We start from the raw sequence: 26845 nt of genomic DNA, 5'->3' as shown, positions 1-26845 counted from the left end.
GGGAAAATGCACCAAAAAGCTCAGACTAGTGTAAGTGAAGCATCAAAACAAAAATCTTTGCTATATTTAGAAACCCCAAAGGTGCACCAGAAGTGCCAACATAATTTAGAGAGCTGGCTGTAATGGTATATGGTATACCATGAGCTCAGCTAAAGCTGTCCGTCATTTGAGCACCTCTTTACCCATTTAAACAAAGCATGGACCCTATCAAAAAGAGCAATCCTGAAAAGATCAAATGCTAAAATGCCAAGACTATGCTATGGAAAGTACAAAGCAAAATTACTTACTCTGGGAGATGAAAAATATGCTGAGAAGGACCAAGGAGGCAAATGGCTTCATCATGGCGAGTCTAGGAATGTGCCATTAAACAAACCACACTGTTTGTCATTAAAGCTCTAATGCTTATTCCGCATAGCTAATCCTCTATAGAGGATGATGTAGAGGATGAAGAGGTGTGCAGGATGCGATTTATCTGGCTTATTCTGGCTGGCCTTTGAGCCAGATCAAACCTCCCCAGCCCTAAAGTCTTCTCAGGAATTATATATTTATATATATATATATAAATAAAACGATTTTTGCCCCTGTCCTCAAGTCACTTAATAAAAACGCTTTGAGAGTACTTGGCATCTTGTATTTGGTATATAGACTCTCAGGCCCTTCAAATTAAATATATAGGCCTTAATCCTGAAAAAGAACCAAGAGCCTCAACCTCCTTCCAGCATGATTTTCTGACATGTGCGGAGTCTGAGACTTTGTGACTTGTTTCTTCCACTAGCTTCACAGCAATCAGTAGCTAACCCCAGATTTTGAACCGTAACTTTATGCTTGTGCTTTGCTAAATTAAACTGTAGGATCCAGCATCTCCCACAAAATATAGGTATGGACTTAAGTTTTTTAAAACTGAAAATTCTATATTCATAAGAAAACATACTAAGCAGCAGAACCTCTCTAGATCAGGGGTAATCAACCTGTGGTTCTCCAGATGTTCATGGACTACCCCTGCTCTAGATGATGGGGCTCTTCAAGCATATGCTGAAGATGCTATAAATGTCAGGTTGGGGCTACTAAAAATAACTTTGAGAGATCAAGCTTTTTTTCTGTTTGTTTTTTTGCAGAGGACATTGCAATTTACCAAGACCCACACACTGTGATTCTTGTGAGCTGTGGACACTGAAGTACCCCACATCTGGATTAAAGGGACCATCAGTTCCCGATCCCCATAGGCACTTCTCAAGAACACCCGGTAGGTAAAAGGCAGGACTTGAAAAACATGAAAACAAGGCTGAGCACTTCTGGAGAGGGGAAGCAACTGCTTCAGGAAAGCATGATGGAAGAAAATATTAGAATCTACCCCCATACTCAAGCCATCCTCTGCAGCTACTTAATACTTTTAAAGGGAGTATGCCAGAAGATCCACTTCCACATAACCATTTTGCTCTCACGTTAGCACTGCAAATGATTGAGTTGGAAGAATGAAGATTTGATCAAGGATTCTTAAGTGGTAGTTGAATCAGTTTTCAATTAATTTATTTAAAATGTTGCCACAGCCTTGGAAGGTATTGTTTGTTCCCGACTAATTTTGAAAGCACAGAGGCTAGAAAGTCCGAAATAGATTGCAGGGGTGTAGAGTACCGTGTGAAAGCATTACCAAAGAAGTAAAATTAAGCTATACTTACTTCCAAGACAGAAATAACCAAGGAGACATACATCTTACTTTTTCAAGTCTTCATTTTATTTTACAAATCAGCAAATGCAGATCAAATTTACATACCTTAAGGCAAGAGTCCCCATGCAAGTAATACACGTTTATTAAATCCAAAAAAAGACATCCAACATGGGAACTCATGTACAAAGGGAAGGCTAAGATGAGCAATTTGTAATTTATTAAAGACCTTGACAAATCTCCCTGATACAGGAACTTTTGAGATCAACTTGCTATGAATTATACTAGGAAAAAAATTGCAAACAATAGCAAGGAATTCTGATAGTCTTCTTAGTACTGCATACAATCAAATCCATATTTTTAAGAAAAAAAATACAGTAGTGCATACAAAACTGTGAAAATAGATCCTGTCCACATCAATGTGTAGACATCAGTGTGCCAATGGTCATATTGCACTCAAGGTTGAAATCCATGATTTTGGTTAAAAGTTAGCTTTTCCCCATTTTGGCAATCAGTTCATCACAAATCTTTGTCAATTCTTCTATTTCTTTATTCTAAAAACAAACAAACCAATGGAGATGTAAACATTTGTTAAAACAAGCTTTAAGTTTAACAGTTTGGTGTAGTGGTTAGGAGTGTGGACTTCTAATCTGGCATGCCGGGTTCGATTCTGCACTCCCCCACATGCAGCCAGCTGGGTGACCTTGGGCTCACCACAGAACTGATAAAACTGTTCTGACCAAGCAGTGATGTCAGGGCTCTCTCAGCCTCACCCACCTCACAGAGTGTCTGTTGTGGGGAGAGGAAAGGGAAGGCAACTGTAAGCCTCTTTGAGCCTCTTTCGGGTAGAGAAAAGCGGCATATAAGAACAAATTCTTCTTCTTCTTCATTATGGATTAGATCCAGACTGACAGAGGAGGAGGTATAATTTCTACCACTTCTCCTTGAAGCCCTCCAGTTTGACCATCATGCTATTCCTGGGGGGACCCTATAACTCAGGAGAACATCAATTAGCCAGAGTAGAAGGGGGGAAAGCAGGAAACTTCTGCTCTGCTGACAGAAGTACTTTTTGTTTTCAGAATACTTAGTCTGGATCCAGTTTATTGTCTGGACCATTGTGTAAATCTGCATGCCAGTCAATTCACCCTGCCCCCCCAAAATGTACACACAATTCATTATTACCCATCTACAGTCCATTGGTTAAGTACAGGAGCTAACCTCTAACACTGCCCATAAACATTGATAACTCCACTGTGGTTTTTTTGTTTAACCAATGTTTAACTTGCTCAGCTCAGTCACCAAATAATGGGATCTGTTCATAAATGACAGTATCTGCTGGTTTCCCTTTACTTGACTTCCCTTTACTCCCAGCTCTCAATTTGAAACCTCATCCCACAGACCTGCTTCTCCTTGGGGGGGATGATCTCTGTGTCAGCCTGCTTCCCTGCACCCAGCCTGTCTTGAAGGACTTGTCCCAGCCTCGTGGAGTGACTTGAGGTTATTCTAGTGCCCAGTTCTCCTTGACTAGTTTGAAAAACCCCAACTAATCTGTTTCTTTTCTGGGGTGCCATTGATCTGTGCCTGCTTGCTACCTGGCCTGTCTGTCTGTTTCACTCTCTGCCCAAATCTGTTCAATTCAGTAGAGTGACTCAGTGCGGGTTTGAGACATGTCCTGAACCAGAACCAGGTTTTCCCAACTTGTGCCCAAACCTAATGTCAACATCTAAAATCTGATCAGATGAAAAGTGTGTAGGCTCCATGTCTGCAATCTAAATTTAATTTTGGGGGTGTCAACCACATGTACTTATACACACTGAATTTCGTAACATCCAGATATACCACTGACACCAGAGGCAGGGCTTGGCTAGAGGAAGGGGTCCAGTTGGCTTTCCCCCCTCTCCTCATTACATAGGGCTACGTATTGTCCAAACCAGCTCATCGTGTATGCAAAGCATTAATTTATAATCACTGCATGGAACAAGAACCATTGAGAGAATACTGCAGTCACTGTCTACACAATGCTCATAAAATATAGACCAGCTTTCATGGGAACCAGATGGTAGCTCTTCTGAGGATTCCGGGGTGTTAATTTGTGTCAGGCACTATAGATTCCAGCAGTAAATACCACACTTCTATGTGAACTATAATAATATCAACACTCGTCTCCATGATCAAGTGATCCACAGCCAAGGATCATTGTCAGTTGAAAGCAGAGAGCTCAGAGCACAAGTCATTCCGTAGACCATGGGCTGTACTGACTGTACTTGTGGAATGTACTCCTGACTCCTGACTGTACTTGTGGAATGAATGCTTGAGAATGAATGCACAACAGTTTGATTCTGGGATAATTACCTGTGACTTAAATTTACCAGAAATCATTCATTAGTCAACGTAGTGACCAGAATGATCCCATGCTGGATTTGTTTAGGGATATAACGGCCAAAATTTGAATTGCAGGTTCCAAATACAATGGTGCTTCTACAATTAGCCTTTAAACATAACTTGAAACAAGTTACCTTTTGTTCCAGTGTTCTTTCCAATGCATCTACTTTTAGCTGCTCTTTACGGAGACTAGCCTGGTAAGCTGCTTGTTCTTGCTGAGCCTTGCTGCGGACTTGTGCAATTTCAGCATTGGCTCTATAGAAACAAAAGAAAATGACTGAGAAGGAATATCTTCTTAATAAGAAAAATGGGCACATTGGTGAAAACAGGCAATGGAGCCAGAAACTTCCAGGGTACAATTTTATGTTTCATTATTACTACATTTCATGCCACATGTGAATCCAATGGGAACGTTATCATAACAAAAGGCTGTATGTGTACTATGATAAACTGTGCATATACAAATTTGGGTAACAACTGACTTTAAAAGTATCATCATACAAATCAACAAACACATTGAAAACAATGAATCACCTCCTCTGGACCTGTTTAATGATTTGACTGAAGGTAAGGAGTTTCGTGTGTTCACAAATAAGGCAATAAATAAATAAATAAGCTGCCTCGAGATGACTTAGTCAAGAGAGGCGAGATATAAATGAAATTATAAATAAATGAATGAATAAAAATATGAAAACAGATTCAGTTGTCTCCAACTGCATAGTCCTATACAGGTCAGAGTAGATTATTCTTAGAACAAAATTTTGATCAGTTTGTTTCTTTAAAAATTAATCAGATGCAGACTGCAAAAATATAACTAGCAGTAAACTAGAATGAAGGCTTTAATCAAAATTCTGAGTCTCCCCCTCTCTTCCTTTTATTCACAAATACCTGTCCAGTTTTTCCTCTGCATGAATTTTCAGGGCTTGGTATCTTTGCTCCTCTTTTTTTACTCGTGATAAATATTCCTGTGCACATTTCTTTAATACTTCTTCATTCTTAAATGGAAAAAATAATAAATGTTACTATAAGATGCATGGATGAAATCGAAGATTTTTTTTTCTCTTTGGGTTTATCAAACTCTACAATATCTTGTAAGCGCAACAAATGTACAAACTTTTGATTAACATACAACACCTAGATTGCAGCAGTAGCTACATACAGATCTTGCTGTCCCAGGGACTAGGGAAGAAGTAAGAGAGAAGCAAACACAACAATTGGGGAAATAGGCCACAGTCTTGTTGTATACAAGATGTTATGTGGTCCCTTGCCACCTGGTGGTAAGAACCAACTGACAGGTCCTGAGCTGGGTATGCCACTACAAGTCTCCACCCTCAAGTAGAAGAACAAGAGCTGGATTTATTATTCCTCACTTTTCTCTATCCAAAGGAGTCCCAAAGCATCTTACAAACAAATTCTTTCCCCTTCCTCTATCCACAAGAGACATCCTGTAAAATAGGTGGGCCTGAGAGAGTTCTAAAATAACTAATCTGCAAGAACAGCTCTAAGAGAACTATGACTAGCCCACCTGGCAGAATGTAGAAGAGTGGAGTGTGGAATCAAACTCAGTTCTCCAGATTAGAGTCTGCCACTCTTTATCCAGTACACCAGTGGTCTCCAATCTTTTTATCACCAGGGACTGGTCAACGCTTGACAATTTTACTGAGGCCCGGGGGGGGGGGTAGCCTTTTGCCGAGGGACGTTGCCGCCTGAGCCCCTGCTCCACTTGCTTTCCCACGGCCTTCTGGGGGGCACTGCCAGCAGCAGCTGTACAGTGCCATGCAGAGGGAGAGTCCCAGCCATGGTGGCCACTTGAGAGCACCAAAGGTGAGCTGGCAGCAGAATGGCAGGTTAGCCCCCGAGGCAACAGCTAGGGAGGAGGAGCCGCGGCCTGGTACCGACTGATCCACGGACCGGGGGTTGGGGACCACTGCACTACACCATACTGGCTTTTAAACAGGTCTCCAAAATAGGGGGTGTGGACATACAGATACCACCTCCCCCCAAATTCCTCCCAATGCCCAACCACCAGCCAGCTGTGACAAGTGCATTTAAGAGGACAAAATGAACCAAAATGCAACCTGTTACAAATGAGACGCAAGTGCTGAGTGGATGAAAGGGACCAGCTAAACAGGAGATAAGGGAAGGCAACCTGCACAGGGATTGCATGTGTGGGCAGCCCCAAGACTCAGATGAGACCTCCTGCCAGCCTCACCTCCCCACAAACCACATACTGCCAGCAGGAGCTGATGAACAGCATCACTGGTTCTGCTCTTAGACAGAAAAAACAGCCCCAGGTAAGTCCAGGACCATTTCTGGTGGCAAAGGTATGCACCTTACCAACTTTTGTCAGTTGTGTCCTTTCTGGGAGAAGAACCATGTAGCTATATCCAGCCCATAGTCTTAGGAACCTCAGTTAAAATGACAGCAGAAGCTCATAAGTATGACAGATAAATCTGTAGATGGGCAAATTTACAGGTATTTATTTAAAGAGACTTACCTTCCTAAAACCTTCAAGAACTTCTTTCATTTTTTCGTATCTTCTAAAAAGATCTGCTAAAGATTTTTCCACAGAATTCAGGTCTGCTAATGCTTGCTCTTTTTCCATAACTAGTTGTTGAACTGTATGATGGGACATTGACTTTTCTCTCTGCTCATCCTCTGTGAAAAACAATGATAGAAGGTTGTTTTGTTTTGATTTTGGAAAACAGTACTCATAGTGACAACAACTCTTGACAATGGTATATTTTAAGTGAAAAGCTGATTAGCTGTTCTTCTTTTGCACAGAAATAGGCATTAAACACAAAAAAGAAAACTTTTTATACAAGAAAACACCTTTTGCTGCCACTGTTTAAATCAAAACATGCACCCTGCCTCATTTAATAAACAGTGATTGTTGTCTCTGCAAAGTCAGGATTCCAGCATGTGAAAATGAGCTCATGTAAAAGTCAGTAGATCTGGGCATCTGGAATCACCTGAACTCTCATGCACTACCAGTTTAACAGTGACGCCTCAGAGCAGAAAAGGACAAAAAAAACGGTTCTATACAACCAAATGAATAATGAATAATAAAGACAACCATACGCAAATTAAGTCATTCCATCCTGCTGCAACAAAATCACAACTCTAGTAAGGCAAATAGCTGGTACCTGGTACGTCAAGACCCTAGTAAGACAAATACCTGCATTGTCTTCTGATTTGGAGCCTGTAACAAATCCCAGCTTCTTGGTAAGAATATCTCTACAACATATCTACTGACTAGGACTGTCCTCCCTTTTTGTTGGTATTTTTCAGTTTGGGTCTATTGGACCTGGAGGGAAAAAAGGGATTTCCTGAAAATCCTGAATCCCAATCCCAGTACGTGATTTGCATCCAAGATTTTTGTGAAATCCTGAATTTTGCGGGGTCCCATAGACCCAAGAAGAAAGGTACCCATTTGTTTGTTTTTTAAACCAGTGCAAAGCTGAGCCAGTGGGGAACAGTATGCTGATCATAGCTGGGGTCCCTTTTCCTGCAGTCTGGTTTAAATTGGATTGGAAGAAAACCAGCACAAAGGACAGCCTGATTGTAGCAATCTACTCCCAGTGGCACAGCAGATCCTGGGAAGAAGCCAAGTTTAATCCTGGCCGCACAAGAAGCCAGCTCCAAGCTGAACTGGCAGGAACAGTTTGCTCTCCACCAGCACAGGTTATCCTCTGTCTTCTGCAGTCCTTTTGAACTTTGAAGGGACTGCAGTAGAAGCCGGACAAACAGGTGAGAGGTGGGAGTAATGTGCTCCCACCTCTCTGCTGTTTTCAACTCTACTGGGTAATGTTCAAATATATCTGGGTTTTTGGGGAATTTTCCTGAGAAAACCTGGATACATTTGGGATGCTAAAAAAAAACTGATAAGTTATCTTTCACATAGATTTTCTGCCTGGGTAAATCTGAATGCACATTCCTACTACTGACAGACGTTTGCTGTACTCAGATAGAGCATGTCTGCGTCATGTAAAAGAAAATACAGCATATGAAAGTTAATATGCTGAGTACTGTAACAATTACATTATTATTGTTCCACTAGAGATACTCAGCACTAAAAAAGGGAAACATTAATGATTTTCAGCACTTTCCTAAAGAAAACTAAACATATGTCCTATTACTCTTTTAACAACTTGCACAAAAACCTTTTTCTGTAACTGAAGCTCATGTATGTGCCCCCCAAGAATTTCTCTTGCATCAACGCACCAACGAAGAGACAAAGGGGAAAAAACAATGGTGCAGTGGGGTAACAATTTATTCTAATATAATAATACCCCCTATGTGTTTAGCATTGAGCTTCTTCAAGGGGATCTATATATAGTTCAGAAACAGAAGAGAACACTCCAGAAGACTGTGCCGCCATCTTGTGATCTTTATTCCCCTGTTTCCAATGTAATGCTCTCTTATGCGAACTAAACATACATCTGAAATTGAAACACATTCTTATCAGAGAAATGCTCAAGTCACTACTTCAGACATATCATCAGACAAGGAAAGAAGATGCACAAGTTGCTCGCTCACTGCCTTAAAAAAAACGCCCTATGAATATAAGGCTGGAGATGTACATTATATTAAAAATGAATGCAAGTTTATACCTCAAACCTAAGCAGGTTAACTTGGAAGTAAGTTCAACAGTGTTCACTGGGACTTGCTCCCAAGTATGAGAGTGCAGGATTGCAGCCTTCGAGGAGTTTCCACCCCTATCTTTTTTAATACTTAGACATTATCTTTTCTTCTTCTAAATGAATAGTAGTTTGGTGGGAAGTGGTTTCAAGTTGCAGCCAATTTCTGGCAACCCCACAGGGTTTTCAAGGCAAGAGGCCCTCAAAGGTGGTTTGCCCCCACCTGCTTTTTCATAGCAATCCTAGAATTCCCTGGTGGTCTCCTACTAAGGATTAACCAGAAACAACCCTATTTAGCTTCTAGGATCTGACAAAATCGGGTTAGCCTGGGCCATCCAATGCAGGGCTCTAATTGATACCAGATATTTATTTTAAACTCTTTGTTTGATTCAAATGATATACAATTGAATTCTGAAAAATAACACTATGTGGTTTTATTCTGACCTATAACTATAGGACTTGGTTGCAAATTAACTTTTTTTTCAGCAGTGTCTTATAATCCTACACAGCCAAACAAAATGGTGGAAAGTTTTTCTGATCAATACTGTACAATTTCAAAATACGTTCTCACTTCAGTCATGTGAAACACTAAAATAGTTCTCTCCGATACCAAAGGTAGACTGCAGTTTTAGAAATGCTGCATGAGAAATTCAAGTGAGAGATGCACAGGATATTTCACTGATTCCAAGCTGAATTTTGAAGGGGAGGATTAACTTTAACTTACTTTCATACACATGAAAAGGAAGAAAGAATCACTTCCTGTAAGGCAACCGATCTAGAACTTTTCCGTAGTCATGTCTCCCTAATCATAGCAGTTCTACTGCAAAGATTATTTTCAATGTATATATTGACACATGCTTCAAATACACCTCAGAGAAGCTAAGTAGAAACCATCGCTACCACATTATCAAATGTGGACTTTCCTGCTTGCATTATTAAATGAGAACTTACACTTTCTCCCTCTTAAATATGTGCAACAGGAGGGATATTTAAGATCTTCCACCATTATTCACATTATGCCAGAGTAGGGAAAAGACGCTTCGCTTCACAGCTCTGCAGTGACTACCTTCCCTGGAAGTGAACGGAATTACTTGCCTCCATAAATGGAGCCTGCACATCTCTCCATGAAGAACATTTGTTGTCTCATGAAAGAGGGTTTAATATTACAAAAATTCTTTTCTTCTCACTTAAATGTATAAATATGTGGCCAGAAAGTACACATGAACATTCTGTGAAATTTCTATCTGTAAAGTACATGATGCAACATTGCAAATAGTTTGCAAGCCACTGGGCCATCTGTCAACAGGGAATGATAAAATATGCTGCCAAATGCTATTTGGTATTGACCGTGAGGTTAAAGAGGACAATGCATCCCATTCTCAAATCTGCCAAGTCTTTGGAAACATGTTAGTTTTCCAGGTCTGGTATTCCCTACAAAGATAGCAAATGCACAGAATAAAAGCAAAAGGAAAAAAAATGCAGTCTGCAGGTGCCAAAGTTGGCAAAAGCTTTACTTACCAGGCTTGCCTTTGTTTTGGATTTGCAAGCAAAGAACAAGAAGCAACAAAAATGGAAGCAAATAGAAAAAAATCAGGGAATTTATTAAGGAAGCAGAAAAACTCAAATGCAACCATCTGTAATGCAAAGAGCACAATATTCCTTTAGTTCTATGATGGAGAGATTAAAATAATCATTTTGAGTGAATGAATTGGGTGCCAGCTGTCTAATGCAGGGATAAATAAATGTATGAATGAATGGTTCAACAAGAGGAAGTGTTATAAATGTGAATAATGGTTATTAGGGGAGGGTGGTATATTAATTCAATAAATAAATATATAAGACTAGTACAAAAGTGCACAGGAAACATTCGAAGCAGACACACAATCCTTGGGTCTAGCACGAGTTCTCCGAACAGGTAAAAATATCACATTTATGTAAGTTGATGAAGATGAAGAAAACCAAACAGATTTAATAAAGAAAAATTATTTTAAGAAAGACAACATCTCAAAGGGAATTTTAACTAATGATACTAAACAAACATTCTGCAAATTGTTCTCCGAACATGTTCCTGTCTCAGAGCATTAAGCTTGAACTAACCTCGTAGACACTTTCAGACCCCTGGCTTACACGGTAGCCACTAGCAAGAATTGCAGTACTCAATAGTGCTTTTGCTGAGATGCTATTTAAAAGCCCCATCAGGGCCAGTTGACCTAATTCAGTATTCTATCAAAAGGGATTAGTACAATATATTCAAGCTGCGGATTTATAAAGAGCTCAGAAAGATCCTTCCAAGCTGTGAGCAGGAATTGTTCTGATATACTTTTTTAAACGGAGCTAATTATTCTCCTCCAAGACAGAAAGTGAGTGAACACTCTTTGGGAATGGAAACCGGAGAAACCATGTTTAAAAAATCAAAGCCACAATGAATGTGCTAAAATGTAAAATATGCAAAATGCACAGACTCCTAGGAATTTTGCTTCCCTGTAATCAGCCTACAATGGTTCCACTGTTCAGGTGATCAAAGCTGATACACACCAGCAAAATTACGGTCAAAATGGACTGTAGTTACAATGCCTTCCAGAAAGGCAATGCAAGATAAATTCCACAGCCACAGCCAACAGAATCACAAGACTCTTGTTTTGCATAGAAAAAGGCCATATAGCCAAACAAGCTTCTTCTCTCTAACAGGATACTGCCTGAAAAAGACAGTTAAAGATTTTCAACTCCATTTTGGATGATTTTCACAAGAGTCACATGACTATTTGCATATTTATCAAAGCACATGATTCCCTATTACTGCAACTAGCAATTGCATCTTAACTATGGTTAAAAATAAGAACCAGTGGGTATTCAATTTTGCTGGTGAAGGAATGGCAAAGGACTACTTCCCCAAGTAGTTCACAGTGGCAAAGCAAGATCCACAACTTCTGGAGCAAGACTTCAACAAAAGAACAAGGATAAAACCAGCCCCAGATGCAATGAACTCTGCCCCAGTATTCAGAATTTCAGTTAGTATCACCAAGGGAGACCCAGTGCTCAGAGACTAGTTTTAAAGCCTATGATCTAGTAAGGGAGCTGGCTCTAAGAACTGCAAGAAACTGTCAAAGAATAGGCTATAAGCTACTCTGGGCTCTCTGAAGTAAGAGAAACATTACAACATGGTGATGTTGGAGGAATGTTCTAGGAGCTGATTTATGTCAAGGGGGAAGAATGAATAATGCAGAAAGGAATAAAAGTTAAGTGGACATTGTCAAGACGCTTGTTTCTGTGTCTTCACTTGGAGGAAGCAATGGATATCTCTGGGCAAATTTCTTTCACTGAGGAAGCTCCCAGAAATGGCCCTGTTATCAGAAGCAAACACAAGATGACCACAGCACACACTGGAAACGTGTAAGAACACATGCATGACGCTGAACAACACTGACATGGGAGAACTAATAAGAGGAACAAACCAGGCAAGCATCATGAAATGCACACACAGGAACAGAAATAATTAATTGGAGCAGGTGCAAGCACCACAGTTGATACCCACAATGAAAAGTATAATGAAATCTTTAACTCTGTATTTCTGACTGGCATAAATAATTCTCTGTTTGTGTTCCTGATACAGAAGTCCCACAGCTGGCTTCAACTACAAGGTGTACTCCCAGACAACTGAAATGTAGCAGAAGACATCTGCTACTCCTCTGCTAAACAGAAATCCCCCTTCCCAATTTATTTATATCTGAAAGCAAAGGAGGAGTTATACCTAATTTACAAGCCTCATTATCACCATGGACCTAGCTGACTTTACCAAGTCCCTTGGATTTATCAGATGGATGCTGGCAAGGACCAAAATTACACAGCTTCCAATTGTTACATAAATGTTTTAAACCCTTCAAAGTTATACTCCTTCATAGGACCTTGTAAACAAAATAGATATAAAGATCTATTTTATCTAATTAATGGAAAGTCTGAGCTGGGTAGCACCATTTCCTAATCAATATGGTTTATTTTGAGACCATAAGCTTCATAGTCAATATATATATGATGCTCTGCTGGTAAAAATGTTCATAACATAGTTCAACTAGACTGGGAGGGCAAGAATAAAGCAGTTGGGTGGACCATTAAGGGGCACTGACTGGAGCCATGGGTTGAATCACAGCTCTGGTCCATGATGCTGTGTAACTCCATCACAGTCCACAGCTATTGGGGTAGATCTCCGAGCTCTGCTTCTCAGCTGGGATATCTGAAGAAGTGAGCCGTGACTCAAAAAAGCTCATACCTTGCCACACATTTTGTTAGTCTTTCATATGCTATTGGATTCTTTATCTTTTCTGGGCTGAGAGGCAGTGTTCTGATTCCTGACTAGGAAATTTCTTCAGGTGGGTAGCCGGGGTGATCTGAGCAACAGAATAAAGTTTGACCAAGTACTACTGGACTCAAAGATGATTCTAAGAAAACTCTGTTTGCATGTGCCTGGGGTGGGACAGATAATTTTTTACTATTGTAATTTGAGTGCTGTTTTGTGGCTTGTATTGTTTCAGGCAGGGGAGAGGGTTCATATCTTCCCAGCTGCTTCACCCTTGTGTTGCCACCCACAGGCCCTCAGAAAGAAGGGAGATTTAGAGACACTCAGTTCTTCCTCCTTCTGCCAGCTCCTACACTGCTTGGAATTCACAGATGGTAGACTCACCTGTCTCCTCCCAGGCCCTTTTGGAGGCAGGACTATAGATCTCTGTCATGGCCATTTCCAGTCTAGGACAGGGAAATCCTTATCTTCTGACACAAGTATGCCCGCAACCCATGAAATATTTGCTCTATCCACAGCACGGATGCAGCACATATTTGTTAGACAGTGGGTGGGATGCATTCTGGTACGTCCTCCCTCCCTCCCTCCCCCTCCCTCTCTCTGTTAGGTGGTTGTGTTTTGAATACTTCCTGTCAGGGAAATTTCTGTTGTACCTCTGCTCTGAATGGAACAGAAGATTCCCAGTTGGTGTTCATAATGCCTCTCACCTGGGAAGCATTCCAGGCAGGCAGACTGCCAAGGCCATGTGCTGCTCATCACACCCCTACAGACTTTATGTTGTGCATCCTGCTGAAGCCCAGTACAATAGCCACTCAGGTCCAGTATGATTTGGTAAGGAATCTCCCAAACTAAGTAAAACATTAACATAGGCTAGTAAATATTATCATGCTTTTTGGATGATTGAGAGTAAATGGGAAAAATCATTCTGAATATTCTGCAGAGTGGAGTTTGCTGATGGCCCAGCTGTCCACTTGCTCTTTGGCCTAATCAACCATCATTTTTTTTGACCACGCCATTATACTGGTCCAACCCAGAACTGCAATATGCCAGATTACTGGGCATAGTAGCATGGAAATAAAATCTCACTGCAGTCTATGGAGCCTATTTGCAGATCATGGTCCTCAACAGCCTCTTGATGTATGTTCAAAGTTTGTATTTATGCAATGAAGACTTCTGACTACTTTTTCTTAAGAACAGCTTTGTGCATTCGGCAACTCAACAGGGTGTGTGCAGAGCTATTGTGTTCTGAATTATGACTAAGGTCCTTAAAATCAAATTGCCAGTTGCTATTGCGCTTCCCGTGGTGGTTAAGAGTGACAGCCTCTAATCTGGACAACTGGGTTTGATTCCCCACTCCTCCACATGCAGCCAGCTGGATGATCTTGGGGCAGTTTTCTTATTTATTTATTTGTTTGTTTATTTATTTGTTTATTTATTTGCCGCCCTCCCCAGAGGCTCAGGGTGGTTTACATAAGAACACAAGAACAGTACATGAAACAGTCTATAACATGTGAATAACCATACTCTCAGCCTCACCTACCTCTCAAAGGGTGCCTGTTGTGGGAACAGGAAGGGAAGATGATTGTAAGCCGCTTTGGGACTCCCTGGGTAATAAAAAGCAGGGTACAAAAAAAAAAAACAGCTGCTCTACTATGACATGTAATGACTGATGAGATAAGCATTTGTGCTAATAATGTGTATAATTTTACCTTCATAGAATAGTATTACTTACTTAGCTGAAAGCTGAGTCATTCTGATAAGAGTTAGGTAAAATGTAATGACCTTAGATTCAAGTGAGTAGCTGTGATGATCTGAAGCAGCTGTACAAAGTTCAAATCCAGAGAGATTTTTTAGATCAACCAAGTTTTATTCAAGGTTTAAGCTTTCATATGCATGCATACTTCTTCAGATACAATGAAATGGAAGTTACTAGTCCATACATATAGGTAGAAGGGTGAGCAGTAAATTCGCATATAGCAGGATGAATATATTAAACAGATTCCACGACCAAACAGGAATAACACTCAGTTTATCTGGCTACTATATGTTGGGGTTTAATTCTGGGGCAAAACATAGTAAAATACATAAGTATATCAAAATTGGAGATGGATGGGCAGATGTACCCTTCTTAATTGTGGAATGCTGAGAGTAATTAACTGAGACCCTGGCGATATGCTCCATCTGTCTCAAGCATGGAGGCAACCTTACCGCATCCTCTTTGAAATGAGGTGATTGGTTGTATAGAGTATCTCCTCTGTCTCCAGACCATAGGAGTGAGCTTGCATGTAACAGCTTAAACCTTGAATAAAACTTTGTTGGTCTTAAAAGGTGCCACCGGAATTGACTTTTCTATGTAATAACCTTAAAGGGGGGATTAAAGGGAAAAAAAACTTGCAGAGTGTTATTGTGCTGCTTCCTCCCTCCTTGCGTTGCTGCAGTACAAACCAAGAGCTGCAACCAGTTTAGTGTGCTTGAAGGTCTCAGAGCTCATTCTCATAGGAATGCAAGATTGGTTCTCCAGGACTGACTCAGCCGCATCTGTCTCCAAGATGCTATCAAAAATCTTATTGATTTTTAAAGCAAGGACAAGAACAGTGAAGATAAGAAGTACAACCAAACTTTCAATATGTCAGAATGAGAAATCTTTTACATGACAGCAGCAACTTACCAATCATCTGTGCAATTGTCTTCTCATATTCTGATACAATTTTCCTATAAAAAGAAAAGGAAATTGTACAAATATTCAAAACAGGTTGAAGACCGCAATGGCATATATTCACATTCAGCCTTATTAAACAGCTTCAACATATATGTGAAGACATATATAAATGCTTTCATTTTCATGCAAAATTGCAAATACCCCATTACTAATATGACAGACCACTGAAAGTTGCTTCAATGCAATCTTAGCCCTTTTGCTCATTCCAAAATATACATAAAATTATTCCATATATAAATCTGGCAATTCAGTCCTAAAAGTCAACTCATTTAAGTAAACATCAGTAGGATTCTGAGTAGATCTGTTTAGGATTAGACTGATAAGAGTTTTAGTGCTTCCAAAATTCTATTTTTTCCACTGGAAAAAGTACTTGGGAAGAAAAGAAATGCTACACAGCTATAAAACTTCTGAACTAAACTGAATAAAGGCCTTCAATTAAAAAAAACTTCAAATAGTTCATAATTTCAGAATGCTTTATAGGAGTGATTCAGCCTTATTAAAAAAATTAATAACATAAAGGCAGATTTTGCTCTTCTGCAATTCTCGTAAATTCTTAACATTGGCCATTTTACTTTTAAAAATATGAGTGGTAGAGGGAAAGGATTGCATTGCCTAATCCTGTATCCATTACAATATTAAAACACTGCATTCTGAGCAGAAAAACTACAAAAATCATCTCATAGCAAAATCCATTCAATTTCTGACATTCCTTTAAACCTGTGAAGCAAAACTATTATTCTGATGCATTGTCCTCATTTTAAACATAATGCTCATTGAATTTGTTTTCAAAAAGAGGCTAGATGGAATAAGCAGATTAAAACTGATTTAAGCAGCTGATCCATGTCTTTCCACAGAGAATCAGGCTAATGAAATGCGACTAGCTTTATCCCTAGTTTTTGAGTGACAAGTTACAGTTTTCAAAGTGAGTTTTTAAAGTTCTTTGCATGACTTGCAAAGCACTTTCTCAAGCAGTTACACCCTCCCAAACTCAATGACATCAATGGATGTACAGGATAACTCTGCTTAGGACTGCATTGTTACTATACTGCCCTTTTCTCGAAATGCGTGTGTTTTGAATACTAACCTGAAGATTATTTCAGAGGTTGAGCATAGATCCTCAAATAAAAACCAATTCTACAATTTCCATTTATAAGGCCCTTAAATAAAAAGTGACCTGGGCTTTAACTGAAATCCTACATTACTTTCTGCTGGACTTGCCTTTGGTCACTATGAAGCGATATCAATGCCAGTAGCACCCAAACCACCAAGATACCTTGTGCAAGCCCCAATGACAATCAAACAAGAGGGAATTGCCCAGTAGATTGTCCAACAAGTTTAGGCCTTTTTGTGTTCAGTACAATGACCATAAGATTATAACATGACAGAGATTTTAACACATTATCCCCCCAGATAGCAGATGCTTGGTATCTCAAACTAAGAGAGTCATCTCTACCATGTATGTAAATATCACCAGCATATTTTCAGAAGGCTGAAACAAAATGCCTTGTACAATGCTCTCTTTTAAGGGCCAGGTGTACTATGACTAAAAAATAAAATAAAATTGCTGGTTCTCCTAAATTACTGAGAAACAGTTGTCAAAAGTCACAATAGTTCACAAACACATTCTTTTTACTCCACATATCACAGTAGTGATTTAATTCCTTTTAAAGTATTGGCTTAGAGAGAACACATACACACCTCATTTCCATTACTTCCCTCCTGCTCTCTTCATATTTATCCTTCCATTCTGATACTTCTCTTTCCTTAGTTACAACCTGTTGCAAAATAAATATTTTATTACATCTTAAGTATTTTAACACAGAATAAAGTTCAGAGGTGTTTTGTCACAGAATATCCTAAAAAAGTGTTGTGGAACAAAATTTCTCAATCAAAATGCACTGGTTGGTTAGCTGGCACTGGTACTTTTGCCATTTAAGAAAATTTTAAGGGTAAAAAAGACAATTGACAAATCTATATCCAGGTTCTACTTTAGACCGGAAATGTATAATGCTCATTTCTAATGTTGAATGTGGTTGGACGAAGATTAGGTCATAGATCAGGCCTTTGTTTGAATTCTACCGTAGTTTAAAAAAGCAACTGTGACATGTATGCAACAGCTCTCGTCCACTAAAATCTTGGGGTACAATTTGTAATATACAAAGCTAAATTAAAAATGCTGAAATCTTAGCTCATGACTTACACTGCATGAATTTCACAAATTTTGAACAAACACTTCTAGACACATAGACATAGTATAAAGCAATGGATGTGTTCTATTTTTGATTTCTTTTTGAAAAATATATGCCTGCCTTTCTACAAAATATGTCAGGACCCAAGGTGGATAACAGCGATATGAAAACAATGTGATAAAAACAAACATCAAAACAATAGATACAAATATTAAAAATCAGTCTGGAAAAAAATCTTATGTCATCATCATCAGCATATTCCTCCTTTCTCCAGGCTCCCCCCCCCATCTCCAGAGTAAGTGTTTTGAAGCACTGACAGAAAGCCAGGGAAGGAAGACCCTCCCACACTCCCAGGAGACTGCTCCAGAATAACAGGGCAGCCACTGAAAAGGGGCAAGGCTGACCTGTTGGTCAGATGTGCCTCTGAAAAGGGTAGGTAATGACAGAAGACCTTGTTGGGAAAAATAAAGCTGACACATAGATACATGCATGGGAAGGTGCCCCAGCACTGATTACATTGTTTTTATATTGCCTAAGATAAATAGCTGCACAGAGATCAAACTGTGCAAGATTTTTCCCTATCAAATAATCACTGTACAGAAAATCATCAAAAATACTCTGTACAACAGAATTTTCTTCACAAAAGGATAGGGGTGCTAGCCTTCAGGTGGGACCCGAGGATCCTCCAGAAGTACAGCTTATTCCCAGACTACAAATATCAATCCACCTGGATAAAATGGATTATTTGAAGGTTGGATTTTGGCACGCTACCCTACTGAGATCCCTGTCCTCACCCAGGCTCTATCCCCAAATCTCCAGGAGTTTCCCAATCTGGATCTGGCAACCCTATCCCCCATCCCTTGCTGGTACCCAAGGAGGAGCCTGGCAACCCTATGAATGGGTCCATTTTCCTATTATATAGCTCTCAAGAAGACCAGTGTAGTCAAAGATGGCTGTCATTTAACCATTTTATTTATTTATTTATAATTAAATTTCTATATTGCCCCTCTTGGTATTCACCTGTGTTGGGTGGTTTATATAATTTAAAAACATAATAATTTAAATGTCTAAAACAATTAAAATTACATCAAGCCCCATCAGCTAAAAATCTTAATTTCCGTATCCCCCCATCCTACGGGGGTGAGTTGTTCTTAGGGAGGGCCTATTTAGGTAGGCCAAACTTTTAAAATGCTGGATGCCCTAGTGTTGGAATTAGCCATTGCTAACTTAGATGCAGATGGATGGAAGGAGAAATGAGAAATAATTTGACCAGTTCTCTGTCAACTATTAAGAGATGAGTAATATTGAAGTGGCCCATAACTGCAGCATTTTAAACTGTTACACATTTTTACTGTGCAGCTTTAAAAATGAAGTAAACTAATCTCAGAGGAACTATATTTATGCAAATCCACTAATAAGTGGCTGTAGGTTCTTATCTGAGATTACATTACCTCTTCCCTGGCAACTCTCAATGCAGAATCCAAGTCTTGCTGTTGGTAAAGCAAACCGGAGGTACTTTCTGCCTCTGAGCTGCTTATCCTGGAGTACAGCGTACTTTTAGAGATGGAAACATCCGACGACACTGCAGGCTCTCTCTGTTAATTAAAAGAACTTGAGAAATTGACTATGAACAGTAGGTCCCACTAGTATTTCTAGCGACAATTTTAAAGTAGAACATCAAAGAAAGACGAATGGAGTTTTAAGTGGTAAACGGTAGAAACCCATCTTTGGTGTTATATAAAGATGTTAATGTGAGTGGAACTGAACAGCAGAAAATGAAAATTTCTCAGCTGCTTAAATAACTCTTACACAGAAGGTAGTAACCCAAACAGAACAGAAGCAGCAACTGAAGCAGCTATGTTTTATGCACCGTAGTCTGATAGTTTAAAAGTATGCTCATTTCTACTGAAGTGCAAAGTAATTATTTAGTTGTTGTTGCAAAACTATTATCACACACAGATCATAATAAGCTATAGGGGATGACAGTCTTCCTGAGTGAGTACAATTAGGAGTAAAAATGCCTAAACATCTAAGCACCAGATCCTAACAATTTCTGATCATAAAATCTATCTTCAGACGCAGTGAGAAAGGCAGACTATAAATAAATAACCAAGTAATTAACAATAACAGATCTCCTGGAGGTACTTTTATCATCTTACTACCGCTGCAGGGAAGAGTTATAGCAATCAAGAACTCTAGCTGTGTTTTGTTGGTATTCCCTGCTCATCACAGGCACAGGGTGTCAGTTGAGGGGAGAGGAAGGGCCAGTGATCATAAGCTGCTTTGAGACTCCTTCAGGTAGTAAAAACCCACGCTTCTTTTTTGCCATAGCTAGGATGGTGAATCTGGCGAGACATTATGAAGAATCACAGAACTAAAAAGCAGCAGGGTTGGACACAGACAAAGCCTAAAATGGTATTTGCTGAATTACTACTACTGGAAAATAAGAGGTAGCTACCTAAAGGTTGCCTAGAAAGTCAAAAAACCAACAATGGGTCCTATTTCAAACAAGATTAATGACAATCTAGACACGCTGGATATGATTCTGGAATTCAGCCCCAATTAATGTAAAATCCCAAATGCTGTCAACTACTATAAGCTAATTTCTCTCCCACCCCCATCCTATTAAAAGCCAGACAGGATGTTGGGCTATGTGAGCTGCTAAACTTGGCAATATCATGCTCAGAATAACATTTCAGATGGATGCAAGATGAGTATCCACTTGGACATGCTTTTAAATTATTCCACTAAACCTTTGATACTAGATGGCTTTTAAAACCTCCCATAAAAACCACTGAATGTGATTTTTAAAAAGATACGATTTTTAAAAAACCACTTCTTTATCGTGGGGCTTTCCCACTCCCAATAAGGTATCCCTGCTATCCACTGTCCCAGCAAAAAAGAAGGCAGTTGGCCCACTGACTTCAGAACTGAAGTCTTCTTCATTGTCTTATTACACATGAGAAGACACTCAGGCTGAGAAAGCGCTTCAATAAGGGTGGTACTCTGAAAAATAAATACTTTAATTGGGGGAGAGAGATATTTGGACACATTTTATAAAAGTGGGAGCCTCTTCATTCATATTTTACCACCTTATAGTCCCCATTATTACATCACAAGTATATTTAAATATTAGACCACTGAACAAGACCCCAAGAAACATGTTCATTTTTTTGCTATTCATCCATGTGTCAATATGTTTTGGATTTGTGCAATAGTGTGTGACTAATGTTGATGTTTTAAAATTTGATATATGCACATGAATTGAAATAAATAGTTATATTTTAATATTCTGCTGCTGCTGCTGCTTAACCTTTTAAGTTCCTAGCTTGTGCATCCAGGTTGGGTTACTTTGTTCCCTCTTTTGTTGTTCATTCTCTTCATAGGGCTAAGAGGTCAAATTCTGCACCAAAATATAAATGGATACAAATCTGACATCAAGAATCACAAAATTGAGAAACCAATAGGGAGGAGACAAGATGGCGGCGATAAAACAACAGCATTAGGCTAAAGCTCTGCTTTTTTTTAACTAACTTTTTCATTGTTTAAATGCTTATTTCTTGATAACAGGGGATTTTTCCAACTAATAAGCCAGGCAAGGTTGACAAATACTCTCTTGTGTAGTCTGAGCTAGAAAAATAACTGAAAAGCATTCCAACACAGAGATACTTCCACAGACGGGATCAAAAAAACAGGCAATGCTCTATTCCTGAGAAGCCTGACTATAGCACCCTGAAACAACTGGACAGTTTTCTAAGGGCAAAGAACCAGGGACCTAATCCAGAAACAGTCCCACTTTGTAACAGACTTTCCATCTTGAAGCAAGAGTGACCTCCTTAGATGAGGAATAAAGTTATTTGGAGAGGAAACCATGGACCAGCAGAAACTGCAGTCAAACCAGGCAAGTAATTATGAGCTTCTTATCGAGCAATCTTCTTTGATAACTGAGACTGTGATGAACCTTCATTTGAAAACTGATCGAATCATTTTAAAACTAGCTGAACTGAAGGAAGTCTTATGTAACTACACAAAAGAACATTTAAAGGAGCAGAAGGACAGAATGAGTACGAGAGCCCTTCAGGATGTGAAACAAAAACACTGAACAACTATCTCTGTTCAAATACTAAACAGAAATTTGATCCAATGACACACAACCTGCAGATGTTAAAAAAACTCATATCCTTCTACAAAACCTGCTGGCGCTACTTGTAGAAAACCAAAGTAGTAACCACAATCAGTGGAAAAGCAAAAAAGCTGTGATAAATTAATTGACGCAAATTCTTTGATACAAACTCCCAGAAGTACAGATAGATAACTATTTTTGGCTGCCGAGTAAGAGCTTTTACAAAAAGTTAATAATTACTTTTCAGCAAATTTCAATTCAGGCCTTACTTATCCAAAAGAAGGAGCTTTTTTCTGCATAAATCTTCCTCACAAGAGTTTTTAAAGACTCTGCTCCCCCCACCTCTGCAAAGCAGAGGTGAAACAACAGCCTCCATAGAGCAAGGTTTTTTACTCATATGCTTTGAAGAGGATGAGAAAGGATATACAAACTAGTCCTGGGCTTGCTGCCAAAATTAGCAAAACACAAGGCAAAGAAGTAAATTTACAAACAAACTTTAAAGTGCAAAGGAAGTGTGAACTGATACCAAGTCATAAACACAATAAGCCCAAAGTTTTTTCAGAGAATGTCAAAAGAAATAAGTCTGCAAGAGTTGGGTAGTAACAATATGGCAGAAGAAGGAAGTCAAGACAGGTCTATGTCTTTAGTAAGTCATCGCTCAATGTTCTCTGACTCCATGCCATTCCTAGAAACTTCATATTATCCATCTCTGGAAAGAAATGTGGAGGAGCCAGTTCTAGTAACTGACTTTGTTATGTTGTTATGTGCGAAGTCGTGTCCGACCCATCGCGACCCCATGGACAATGATCCTCCAGGCCTTCCTGTCCTCTACCATTCCCCGGAGTCCATTTAAGTTTTCACCTACTGCTTCAGTGACTCCATCCAGCCACCTCATTCTCTGTCGTCCCCTTCTTCTTTTGCCCTCGATCGCTCCCAGCATTAGGCTCTTCTCCAGGGAGTCCTTCCTTCTCATGAGGTGGCCAAAGTATTTGAGTTTCATCTTCAGGATCTGGCCTTCTAAAGAGCAGTCAGGGTTGATCTCCTCTAGGACTGACCGGTTTGTTCGCCTTGCAGTCCAAGGGACTCGCAAGAGTCTTCTCCAGCACCAGAGTTCAAAAGCCTCAATTCTTTGACGCTCGGCCTTCCTTATGGTCCAACTTTCGCAGCCATACATTGCAACTGGGAATACCATAGCCTTGACTAAACGCACTTTTGTTGGCAGGGTGATGTCTCTGCTTTTTAGGATGCTGTCTAGATTTGCCATAGCTTTCCTCCCCAGGAGCAAGCGTCTTTTAATTTCTTTGCTGCAGTCCCCATCTGCAGTGATCTTGGAGCCCAGGAAAATAAAATCTGTCACTATCTCCATTTCTTCCCCATCTATTTGCCATGAATTGAGAGGGCCGGATGCCATAATCTTCGTTTTCTTGATGTTGAGTTTCAAGCCAACTTTTGCACTCTCCTCCTTCACCCGCATCAACAGGCTCTTTAGTTCCTCTTCACTTTCTGCCATTAGAGTGGTATCATCTGCATATCTGAGGTTGTTGATATTTCTCCCTGCAATCTTGATCCCAATTTGTGACTCCTCTAATCCCGCATTTCTCATGATGTGCTCTGCATACAAGTTAAATAGGCAAGGCGACAGTATACAGCCTTGCCGAACTCCTTTCTCAATTTTGAACCAGTTAGTGATTCCATGTTCAGTTCTCACTGTTGCTTCTTGACCTGCATATAAATTTCTCAAGAGACAAATAAGATGCTCTGGTATTCCCATCTCTTTAAGAACTTGCCACAATTTGTTGTGCTCCACACAATCAAAGGCTTTAGCATAGTCAATGAAGCAGAAGTAGACATTCTTCTGGTACTCCCTCGCTTTCTCCATGATCCAGCGTATGTTGGCAATTTGATCTCTAGTTCCTCTGCCTCTTCGAAATCCTGCCTGTACTTCTGGAAGTTCTCGGTCCACATATTGCTGGAGCCTAGCTTGTAGGATTTTGAGCATAACTTTGCTAGCATGAGAAATTAGTGCAATGGTGCGGTAGTTTGAACATTCTTTGGCATTGCCCTTCTTTGGGATTGGAATGTAAACTGACCTTTTCCAATCCTGTGGCCATTGTTGAGTTTTCCAAATTTGCTGGCATATTGAGTGTAGCACTTTTACCGCATCGTGCTTTAAGATTTTGAATAGTTCAACTGGAATGCTGTCACCACCACTAGCTTTATTGTTGCTCAGACTTCCTAAGGCCCATTTGACTTCACATTCCAGGATGTCTGGCTCCAGGTCAGTAACTACCCCATTGTGGTCATCAGGGATGTTAAGCTCACTCTTGTATAGTTCTTCTGTATAATTTTGCCACCTTTGTTTAATCTCTTCTGCTTCTGTGAGGTCCCTACCATTTTGGTCCCTTATTATACCCATCTTTGCATGAAACGTTCTCTTCATATCTCCAATTTTCTTGAAAAGATCTCTGGTCCTCCCCATTCTATTGTTTTCTTCTATTTGTTTGCACTGTTCATTTAAGAAGGCATTCTTATCTCTTCTAGCTTTTCTCTGGAATTTTGCATTCAATTGGGTGTATCTTTCTCTTTCTCCCTTGCCTTTCACTTCCCTTCTCTCCTTAGCTATTTGTAAAGCTTCCTCAGACAGCCATTTTGATTTCTTGCATTTCTTTTTCTTTGGGATGGTTTTAGTTGCTACCTCTTGTACAATGTTGCGAACCTCCATCCATAGTTCTTCAGGCACTCTGTCTATCAGATCTAATTCCTTAAATCTATTTGTCACCTCTACTGTGTATTCGTTGGGGATATGATTTAGTTCATACCTGAGTGGCCTAGTGCTTTTCCCTACTTTCTTCAATTTAAGCCTAAATTTTGCAACAAGAAGCTCATGATCTGAACCACAATCAGCTCCTGGTCTTGTTTTTATTGACTGGATAGAACTTTTCCATCTTTGGCTGCAGAGCACATAGTCAATCTGATTTCTGTGTTGACCGTCTGGTGATGTCCATGTGTAGATTCGTCTCTTGGGTTGTTGGAAAAGAGTGTTTGCTATGACCATTGTATTCTCTTGACAAAATTCTACCAGCCTGTGCCCTGCTTCATTTTGTACTCCAAGGCCAAACTTGCCTGTTATCCCGGTTATCTTTTGGCTTCCTACTTTAGCATTCCAATCCCCCATGATGATAAGTACATCATTTTTTGGCGTTGCTTCTAGAAGGTGTTGTAGGGCTTCATAGAACTGATCAACTTCATCCTCTTCAGCAGCAGTGGTTGGGGCATAGACCTGGATCACTGTGATGTTGAATGGTTTGCCTTGGATTCGAACTGAGATCATTCTGTCATTTTGGGGATTGTATCCCAAGACTGCTTTTCCTACTCTCTTATTGATTATGAAGGCTACTCCATTTCTTCTGCGAGATTCTTGTCCACAGTAGTATACCTGATGGTCATCTGAATTAAATTCACCCATTCCTGTCCATTTTAGTTCACTGATTCCTAAAATGTCGATGTTCAGTCTTCTCATTTCTTGTTTGACCACGTCCAGCTTACCTTGATTCATGGATCTGACGTTCCAGGTTCCTATGGAATAAAAATCTTTACAGCATCGGACTGTCTTTTCGCCACCAGTTACTTCCACAACTGAGCGTCCTTTCGGCTTTGGCCCAGTCGCTTCATTCATTCTGGCGCTACTCGTACTAGCCGTCTGCTCATCCCCAGTAGCATATTGGACACCTTCCGACCTGAGGGGCTCATCTTCCGGCGTCATATCGTTATGCCTATTGGAACTGTCCATAGAGTTTTCATGGCAAAGATACTGGAGTGGTTTGCCATTTCCTTCTCCAGTGGATCACCTTTTGTCAGAGCTCTCAGCTATGACCTGTCCGTCTTGGGTGGCCCTGCACGGTATAGCTCATAGCTTCACTGAACTACGCAAGCCCCCTTGCCACAACAAGGCAGCGATCCTTGAAGGGGGAGTAACTGACTTAGTCCATCCAAAATAAAGATTCTTCCCCAGGAGTACAGACAGCTCAAACCTCCTTTGTTTATCAAGATAAACAATAAACAAGATAAACAAAATAAAGACGGAGGTCTTGTGGTTGGGTAGGAAGGGACCATGGGAGGAAGCGTGTCTGCCCACCCTGGACGGTGTGCAGCTTTCAGCAATGCACTCTGCCAGGAACCTGGGCATGATCCTGGATGCTTCTCTTACAATGGAAGCCCAGATCACAAAGGTAGCGGAGCTGGCATTTTACCATCTCCTCCAAGCCAAGCTACTAGCGCCCTACCTGGACCTAGAGCACCTAGCCACAGTGATCCATGCGATGGTCACCTCTAGACTAGACTTCTGCAACTCGCTCTACCCTTATCCTTGATCCGGAAACTACAACTGGTGCAGAATGCTGCAGCCAGGATCCTCACCAAAACGTCATGGAGATCCCACATCCGGCGGATACTCCAACAACTCGATTGGCTCCCAGTTGAATTCCGAATTAAGCTTAAGGTTTTGGTAACCACCTTTAAGGCCATACGCAGTTTGGGCCCGGTGTACTTGAGAGACTGCCTCCCTGCCTATACCCCCAAAAGAGCCTTGCGCTTCGCCACCTCCAACTGGCTGCGGATCCCTGGTCCCAAAGAAGCATGGTGGACCTCAACAAGGGCCAGAGCCTTTTCAGTCCTGGCCCCACCTGGTAGAACGAGCTCCATGAAGAGATCAGAGCCCTGCCCGAACTTCCACAGTTCCGCAGGGCCTGCAAAAGGGAGCTCTTCCACAAGGCATTCGCTTGAAGCCGACCGACTGAGAACATCTGCTGGGCCCCCCTCAAACACCCTTCCATGACTGA

The 26845-nt window shown here is 40.3% G+C and overlaps 1 protein-coding gene across 14 annotated transcripts in view; it reads right to left on the bottom strand.

Annotated features, from left to right (window-relative positions):
* Window positions 1-1710: 1710 nt before the first annotated feature.
* The window catches only part of TACC2 (transforming acidic coiled-coil containing protein 2), a 171086-nt gene continuing 145951 nt past the window's right edge, over window positions 1711-26845 (bottom strand). For 11 of the 14 annotated variants that reach the window (XM_077349959.1, XM_077349958.1, XM_077349962.1 and 8 more), the window contains 7 exons: window positions 19336-19479; window positions 17394-17470; window positions 15645-15688; window positions 6543-6703; window positions 4934-5040; window positions 4180-4300; window positions 1711-2217 (listed from right to left, as the gene is read on the bottom strand). In XM_077349959.1, the coding sequence (XP_077206074.1) occupies window positions 2152-2217; window positions 4180-4300; window positions 4934-5040; window positions 6543-6703; window positions 15645-15688; window positions 17394-17470; window positions 19336-19479 (720 nt within the window). In that variant the 3' untranslated portion in view covers window positions 1711-2151. The remainder of the gene's footprint in view (window positions 2218-4179; window positions 4301-4933; window positions 5041-6542; window positions 6704-15644; window positions 15689-17393; window positions 17471-19335; window positions 19480-26845) is intronic. The other 3 variants (XM_077349965.1, XM_077349967.1, XM_077349971.1) reach the window with 1 other exon arrangement.

Source organism: Paroedura picta, chromosome 8 (assembly GCF_049243985.1).
Source record: "Paroedura picta isolate Pp20150507F chromosome 8, Ppicta_v3.0, whole genome shotgun sequence".
Classification (NCBI taxonomy): domain Eukaryota; kingdom Metazoa; phylum Chordata; class Lepidosauria; order Squamata; family Gekkonidae; genus Paroedura; species Paroedura picta.
This window is presented reverse-complemented; position numbering and strand designations above follow the sequence as displayed.